This window comes from Arachis duranensis, chromosome 10 (genome assembly GCF_000817695.3).
Source record: "Arachis duranensis cultivar V14167 chromosome 10, aradu.V14167.gnm2.J7QH, whole genome shotgun sequence".
Lineage (NCBI taxonomy): Eukaryota > Viridiplantae > Streptophyta > Magnoliopsida > Fabales > Fabaceae > Arachis > Arachis duranensis.
Window position 1 is genome coordinate 14,730,595 of NC_029781.3, and position 9,520 is coordinate 14,740,114.

At 26.0% G+C, this 9,520-nt stretch overlaps 1 protein-coding gene across 1 annotated transcript in view; it reads left to right on the forward strand.

Moving 5' to 3' along the window:
• Positions 1-3,970, forward strand: part of LOC107469228 (early nodulin-70-like) — an 8,658-nt gene extending 4,688 nt beyond the window's left edge. The window contains exons 6-12 of the mRNA XM_016088606.3: positions 118-366; positions 477-603; positions 693-979; positions 1,914-2,107; positions 2,760-2,842; positions 3,264-3,340; positions 3,818-3,970. Of these exons, the coding sequence (XP_015944092.1) occupies positions 118-366; positions 477-603; positions 693-979; positions 1,914-2,107; positions 2,760-2,842; positions 3,264-3,340; positions 3,818-3,970 (1,170 nt within the window). The remainder of the gene's footprint in view (positions 1-117; positions 367-476; positions 604-692; positions 980-1,913; positions 2,108-2,759; positions 2,843-3,263; positions 3,341-3,817) is intronic.
• Positions 3,971-9,520: the final 5,550 nt, after the last annotated feature.

Below are 9,520 nucleotides of genomic sequence, written 5' to 3' on the forward strand. Positions count from 1 at the left end.
CTCTTTATATTGGTTAAATGACCTGTCAATAATGTTACAAAATATGTTATTATTTCTGCTCAACCAAATATTACAAATATTTATTTTTCTTAATTATTTCTTGCATTATGAAAACAGGGGAGAAGGAACAAGAAACTGTTCTGGTTGCCAACAATTGCTCCTCTGCTTTCAGTTATTGTATCTTCTATTGTTGCATATACAGTGAATTCTCATCAAATAAATGTGAAGGACTACAAAGTTGATGTGTTAGGAGAAATCAAAGGAGGTAGCTTGAACCCAATCTCATTATTGCATCTCAACCTTAGTGACAATTTTTTGGCTCCATTGATCAAAACAGGCTTAACCGTTGCTGTTATTTCACTCACGGTATGGTTCCCCCATATTTTTCACACTCTAATCTAGTTAATTATTAATGACAATGATTTAAGTAGCAATTTAATCATGCTTAATTGACTAATGATTTTATAAAAAATTAGGAAACTATTGCTGTTGGTAGGTCATTTGCATCCCTAAGAGGATACAATCTTGATCCCAATAAAGAAATGATATCCCTGGGTTTAACCAACATTGTTGGATCTTTCACGTCTTGCTACGTTGCATCTGGTAATAGATTTCTACCCACTCTTTTTCTTCTTCCATCAAATATTACTGTTATGGAATTTGAAGAAGAAGAAGTAAATATAACAATGCAGGTTCACTTTCACGCACTGCTCTAAATTATAGTTCAGGGGCTGAAACAACGGTGTCAAGCATAGTGATGGCATTGACGGTTCTAATATCACTGAAATTCTTGACGAGGCTATTGTATTACACTCCAAAGGCAATCTTAGCAGCAATAATTATATCGGTAGTGCCTGGTCTTATTGACGTTCAAAAAGCATATCAGATTTGGAAGGTTGATAAACTAGACTTTCTTGCTTGCGCTGCAGCCTTTTTTGGGGTCCTCTTTGCCTCTGTAGAGATGGGCCTTGCAATTGCGGTATCTTTCACAACACTCCTTTCTCTGCTTCTATTTTAACCAAAAATAAAAAATAAAATTTTAAATTTTAAATAAGAGTATTTAAAAGAAGAGTGCTATGAGCAGCAAATTTTGTGATTTATAATCATTAATTAACTATCATTAATATTTTTAATGGTATGAGATTACATCTAATAATGTGAAATTATTTATTTTTCTTTTACCGGTTAAGTACAGGCCAAATTTTAATAAAATGAGAAAGAAATGTTAGAGGGTCATTAAAATTTAATATTTGACAATATTTTTAGTCATTAACCTAATTTTTTTAGTTTAGTTATCTAATAATGTGCTTTAATCCAGATTTTAAAATATTAATAGTTACTTGCTGACAAAAAATAATAAATTCTCATCATCTTCTAATATTTCTTAAAATGAAAGGACAAATTCCCCTAAATAGATATCTAATTATTTATAAAAGATAATCTTAAAATTATCTTATTTAATATAATATTCATAAGTTTATGTATTTAAAATCTATAATTATATTTCTATTAATACAATAATAATTAATAAATACAAAATAAGTAATTATAAACTGATTTGAGTTAACTTTCTATTTTTTTAATTTTTATTTAAAAATAATATGCATGAAGTATAGATTTTTTACGCAATAAATCATGTAAAATGTTATTTAGATAAAAGATATTGAAAAATCTTTTTTTTTTTTGAGATTAACAATATCAACATGTATATTTTTATATGCAACAAATTTTTAGAATTAATGTTTTATGTATCTTATATCATATTGTATCATGCATCTTGCGGCCTTGTAGATTAAAACCAGCCCTTGCACTATATGTGGTCACCCATTATTCTTATTCTTAATGGTAATAATTACTTGTGTGAAGCTAAGAATTCATGAAGTGTAATAAATATTAAATAATAAATAATATAGGTGACAATATCATTTGCAAAGTTAATTCTGGTGTCAATTCAACCTGGAATAACGGTTCTTGGAAGGCTTCCTGGAAAAGATGCATTTGGTGACATTGAGCAATATCCAATGGGCCTCTCCATTCCTGGCCTTCTTATTCTTTCTCCAAAATCCTCCTTCCTTTGTTTTGCAAATGCAACTCTTGTCAGAGAAAGGTACTTTCTAATTCGGTTAAAACTATAAAACACAGTTGACTTCATATAAAGTTCATAATTAAAAGTCGTTAGATAATTATTTAATTAATTAAATTTATTAAATTATTTAACGACTCTTAACTATCAACTTTGTATGAAATTAACTACACCTCTATTTCTATCTTCCAGTATAACATACTTTAAATAACGTAATTAACCATGTTTCAGTACAAATTATTATTAGTTTAACATTTTTCAAAAATAAGATTTTTATATATAGTTTATAAATATAAAATGTCTTTTACTTTTATAAATTAATTTTTAAAATTGAGTTAGGTATATATATTCAATCTCAATTCTAATACAAATTATTTTATCGGTTAATTAAGTATCTTATAATTTCTGTAGGTATAAATGTGAGTCATTTTAATTTTTATTATTAGTTTAATTAATAAGTTCAAATAGCTCTTATAATAAACATGAGTCAAATTATTTAATAATTTGATTTAACTGCTATTACAGAATTAACTTGATTTACATTTTTTATTTACAGAAATTACTTTATCTCATTTAATTTAAATTGACTCACGTTAGCATTCACAAAATCAAAGTGCACGTTTATCTGTTATTTATTATATTGATTTCACGAGAATTACCTTAATTGTTTTGAAAGGATTGAGAGATGGGTGAACGATGGACACGTTGAGGAGGGCGAGGGAGGAAGCAATTTAAAATTCATCATTCTTGACTCCTCAGGTTAGTCAATATTTCACAATTTATATATATCGGAGTAGATTTTTCCGTAGTTATATCTAAAGATATAAATATATTATGAGAAGAGTTTTAAATGTACCAGGAATATTGGTATTCCAGTTATTTTAATCATTGATTAAATTATAAAAAAATATATAATAAATATTAATTGAAATCAATGGTTAAAATAATTGGAATATCAGTATTATCAGTACATTTAAAATTTTTTCTATATTATAAAAGGTATTATAAGCTAATAAAGTATAATTTAAATGATATAATCTTTCTATATTCATTTAAAGATCGTAAGTTTAAATCTCTCTATCTTTAATAAAAAAACACAGAAATTAACATACATCTATCAATTTTTTTCCCCGATCCGGAAATTTGACATTGTTCATAACTTCATATGATGATTTGACAGGTCTTACGAATATTGACACAGCGGGAATTGCTTCTTTGGAGGAACTGAACAAGAATTTGATTTCACATGGAGTAAAAGTAAGCTTTTGCTTTTTAGACAGAAAAATTAATATAATGGTCATGTAATTATTTTTTTAGTTTTATAGTTTTATACAAGTAGAAATGAGGATGAATGAGTTAATTATTTAAAATTAAATTTAATCACAATACTCCAAATTCAAATAAAATTCAAATAAAGTATATATGATTTCATGTCAAATTTGTATATAATTGAACCTGCATATAATAATGAATGATAGAATATAAATTATTTTCCAATTTTTATAAAGTATGAATGCAACTGTCTCAAAGTTTTCAAAAATTAAAGAGTAATTATTTTAGTTTATAATATTTTCATCAGTTAGGTTTTAGTTTTGTCCTCAATATTTAAAATATTTTATTTTTATTCAAATATTTTATTTATTTATTTGGTCTTTTGATTAAAATTTTAAAATTTTGATATTGAATCATTTAATGTATATTTATTTATTTGTGTGGATATATGTGAATATTCAGTTGGTGATAGCTAACCCAAGGTGGCAAGTAATCCACAAGCTAAGAGTAGGTGACTTTGTGAGCAAAATTGGAGGAAGAGTTTTCGTTTCTGTGGGTGAAGCTGTAGATGCATGTCTTGGTCTTGGTGCTGCCAAAATGGCTAATACTGTATAACCCAACCACTATATATCAATATTATCATCATCATCATCTTCTAGCAAAAGTTTTCTTTTAGAATTTTTTATGGCTAATAATTATAAAAAAATATATTTAAATGTATTTTTGATAATTACTTACCAATAAAAAAAAATTGTCAACAATACTTTTATTGATGTTTCTTCGCTATTAATGATAAAACATAAGTGTCAATATATAAAAGTATTATCAATACAGGTTTATTAGCAATAAAGTGATCATCGAAATTAATTTTTTTTTAACTTTTTTTTAACAATTATTGACTGAATTAAAAAAAATACTAAATGTTTTTTTATGATAATTAAGTGACCATTAAAAGTACATTTGAACATTTTTTACATGCAAAGCTATTTATTGGCAAAGTTACAAAGTACATTTCTTTTATATAATTAGTAACCCTAAAAAGAACTCTATCAAAATTAAATAGTAGTTAATTTCAATAGCATCAAAATTGTAAGTTTAGAACACAAATTAAATTAATGAGAAATGTTAATAGACTAATATTTTTTTATCAATATTAACTAATATTTTGTGTCAATACTTTATTTTTATACTATTAATATTTGACGTTTAAAATTTAAAATTTAGTATAAAAATAATTTTGTTAATCAAGTATTAACAAAAAGTAATAAATTTTGTAAGTGACGGAACATTATTGCTCAAAATTAATTACTATTTCTGCTCTCTTTGCTATTTCAGATAAAACACTGCACACGTTCTCTGGTAATAGGAGGTAAGTGTACATAATTGGAAAGAATAATATCTAATGTTTAGGTTAGGAGATATGTCAAGAGACATACATAGTAAATTTGGATATGATCAGGACTAGATATAGCATACCTAAATCATATAATTGGTTTTCATAAGTTAAATAAAAAAGAAATTAGGTCGTTACATACAAGTAGATTTGAGCCATAGCTTGATGAAACCTATCTATGTACGTGTTGGGTCTCAGATTATTTCCATCTTATTTCCCTTGTTTAATTTTAACATCTTAATTAAAATACGATTATTTTGTAATTAAATAATTTTTAATTAGAATTTAATTTTTAATATTTTATTAAATTATATATTTACTCTTTTTAAATAATTTTTTAATTACAAAATAGCCTAACTATGATTAAAATAGTATTTAATCATAAAGTGACACATAATAAAAAATAATTTACATATCACTTTAAAAAAATATAAGAAAATTTAATAATTTACATATCACTTTAAAAAGAATATAGAAGAATTTATCATATATATTTATCAATAATCAAATAGTACTTAATTATTACTTACATATTGTTAGAATGAGGGGTTAGTAATATATTGTTTAATGATTTTTAGATAATTAACTATAGTGACTTCTATTTCTTCCTAATTTGTTTAATTTTAATTCATTGTTATTCCAATAGAAACACCAGGTAGTAGTCAATTTTGTGTGCAACACATGTGATGTGATAAACTAAACCACGCATGCAAAAAGCAGAAAAGAAAAATATATATGTAACAATTCCTTTAATTTTCTGATGACAATATCTTAGTAAAAAGGAATATGTGAAGCCTATTTGAAGGGATATCTCTTGCTACCTTTTTTCAATAAAAAAAAAATTAAAAAAAAATCTCAAATATATAGAGAGACAAAAAAAAATCTTGACAGCTAGCTAATATTGCACGGATAACATTATTACTAACATTAACAGTTTAACACACACACAAATTTCGAAACTCTTAAAATAAAAATATTCAAAATTTGATTAAAATAAATATCTGAAATCCAAACTCAATAAAAACCTATCGTTAGTAAATTTCATACCGAATTTATTTGATAAGTTATTATGACATTAAAAAAATTGACTATTATAATATTAATTTCTCAACATTATTCTAGAGAGTATTACTATATTATGGTGTGTCAATATTTTAACCACAACCACATGACAACAGATCATCGATCATGATCACTTTGCTTATAGGAGAAATTAAAGTATACAAATTAAAATCCAGATTCCACTTATTACTAATTATTGTAATCCTTGGGCACCATTACAAATCTGACTTCCATGTCATTTCACTTGTCCTCGTTCTCTTTAATTTCGTGTGGGGAGTCTGTCTTAATTAACCTAACTATTCTTGAAAATGCGTCTACATTCAATGTATCTGATGAAACCTTTGGTCTTGGTGGAGTATGGAGGAGTATTTTAGTGGGGCCCAGAAAACAAGCTACTCTATAAAGTGCTTCTGTTAGACCATTATTAATGATGCAAGAGAATGTCGTTGACTGTGCATAAAGTTCAAATAGGATTATATATGGATATTAACAATGCTGAATGCTATAGTCATTATCACATTATACTTAAGTTATTAAAAAAAATAAATAAATAATATTTTATAAATTTAAAATAATTTATTTTTTATTTTAAACAAAAATATCATAAAATTTATCATTAACAATTTTTAAAAATTATTTTTAATATAAAAATAAAAATAATATTTTAATTAAATATTAATATTTGAAGTGTATTACACAATATTGTAAAAATCATTCAACACGTTCTTCATGTATTTCAATACGTTTTCCACGTGTTGGTCAATATATTGCTACGTATCCAACACGTCACTACAACAAATCCTTAAGATAGCGACGGTTATTTTGCGGCGGTTTTGTAAATGTGCCGCGAAAAGACAAATTGCGGCACATATAGCGGCGGTTAAAGGTTGGGGCTGCAATCAGGACGACATTTAGCGACGGTTTTGCTAAAACCGCCGCTATATGGCTGTAAGGTTAACATTTCGTGGCGGTTTTCTTCAAACCGCCGCTATATTGCCGGTCAGGTTTGTATTTCGTGGCTTCTTTTCGAAAACCGCCGCGATATGTCCGCCGGTGACTTCTTGTTAGGCATTTTGCGGCGGTTATTTTTAAACCGCCGCAAAATGCGTATTACCACATATTGCAATGTTTTCTTTAGTAATAATCATTTAGGTATAATCTAGTTAAGTAAATACTACTATCTTAAACTATATATGTTTAAATCATAGTTACTTAAACTTGTAACACTTTTTCTACATTCGTTTTACATAAATAAAAATTTCACAAGTTAAATAAGCTATATATGTTAACTCATGTGAACAAATTTACCAATAAATTTTTTTTTGTTTAGTTTATTGGTATTTAAATTTGCATTCAATTTTTTTTAAATAACAATCTTAGCTTGTATTCTTAGATATAAGAATTCATAATAACTAAATTTAAAATAAAATAATGTTTTATCAAAATTAAATACTAAATAGAATAAAAATATTTTTATATGAAAACCAATCAATTATCTACATATTATTATGGTTAATAGATTCAATAATGCTAACTGACCAACAAAATATAATATTTTTGACAAATATTTTACTAATTTTAAATATTAAAGACTAAATTCTAAATCTTAATAAATATTTTTAGAAAATATTTTATTTTTAATAATTTATAAAAAATATTTATAATTATTGTTTTTTTATTTATGATTGAATATACTCTTTATTGAATTTATTATGGATATTATTAGATGTACTCTTTATTGTACTCTTTATATATGCTTGGATCATATATAAATAGACGTAAATTAATTCGATCTACTATGGTCCAAAATTAATTCGAAGCAGACTCATTCGAATTACTAGGGACGACCTAGCGTGCATAATTCGAATCACCCTGGTTCGAACTACCATAAGACTACATGCAAGCATAATTCAAATTGGACAAATTCCAATTACAAGCATTACTACTAATTCGAATAGGACTAATTCAAAGTAGTGTTTGTTTGTCTAATTCAAATGAGACTGATTCGAATTACATAAGAATATGCTTTTGGGAGATCCTGGTAATGTTTTTCAATTTGGTAGAATTGTGTAATTTAGTCCTCCATTTGATTTAATTGTGAATTTTACCCAATATATAAGGTGCCTATAATAACAATGATCAGATATATAAAGTATACAACAAAAATCTGTGTGGCAATTAAATGTGTTCATATGATATATATAATTATTAGCGCTATATACATCGAAGAGACAAGTTGGCTTGGTGGTAACATGACATTGTTAAAGCTTTTCTTTCCTCCAGGTTCCAAGTTCGAGCCCTACCTTCTTCGTTTGTGGAAGGCTTTACAAAATTGGACCACCGGACGGTCCGGTCCGATTCTAATAACTATGAACGGAAATACTAAAATTTGGCGGCGGTTTAGAACCGCCGCAAAATAAATGTTGTTTTCGTTTATTTGTTATTTAGCGGCGGTTGCAAACCGCCGCAAAATTGATAGATGTTTAGCGGCGGTTATTCCAGCGGTTGACTAAAACCACCGCTATCCGTTTTGCCGCGCCCTATCTTCCGGCGTTTCATAAAACCGCCGCGAAATGTTTCGCAGCGGTTCAAAACCGCCGCTAAATGGCGTTTTTGTTGTAGTGCGTTCTTATGTATTGACTAGAAAGCTGTCACGTGTTATTGCAACACATTCTTTATGTATTGATTTCTCACCTACAAAATCTATTCGTCTGTAATTATATCAAATAATTTCATTTTTTTATATAAAAAAAATCAGCCAATAATTTTAGCTACCGGTTGAGAAGGATTTAGTTAAAGATTGCTCTATAAAGTTATGGATTAAAAAAATAAAAATGAAAAGCACTTTCGTTAATTTTGGTGGAGAACTATTTTATTTTTAATCGGCAATCAGCTTACAAAATAAAGATTGAAGAAAGATTAATTAAGGGGGAAAGGAAAATTCAAAGGGAAGTGAAAAATATTAGCTTATTGTTAGGTTTTCAATCTTTTCTCTTTTACTCAAATATTTTACTTTTACCATATTAAAAAAATATTTTAAGACACTTGTTGATAAGATTTATATAAAAAAAAGGTAAAAATAAAATCTTTTACTCTATATTACTTTATTTACATTCACTTATTTATTATATTTTCTATCTTTCTATTTCTTCTTAATTGTTTATGGTGATAATATAATATATGTGGATAGGATAAATTAATTATCTTCTACATGTCGTATATAAAATTCAATAATGTTATATGGGCCAAAAAAAATATCAATTACACATATATATATAGATACACATAAAGAAATATTATATTGATCATATATTCACTTTTATAATAAATTTTTAAAAGTGACATAATTAAACTTAGCTTGACCCACGATTATAATTAAATTTCATAAATAATATAATCAAATTAGATTTATATTTATAGCCAAATGAAAATAAGAGTATAAAAGTACAATAATAATTAATTATTCTAATATAAAAAACTTGATTATTTTTCTGTAAATATTTGATTATGTTAATAATGAATTATTTTTTTAAATAAATGTATAAAATAATATAATACATAGTAATATCTAATTTGATAATTTAATTTTAATATTTATAACCCATTTTTGTATGAAATTCATCGATTTATTTACGTTACCGTTTCTTCATATTGGGAAAAGGGTGCTAGTCTGCTAGATTGCTTCTAGTATGTATTTATTTAAGTGCTAT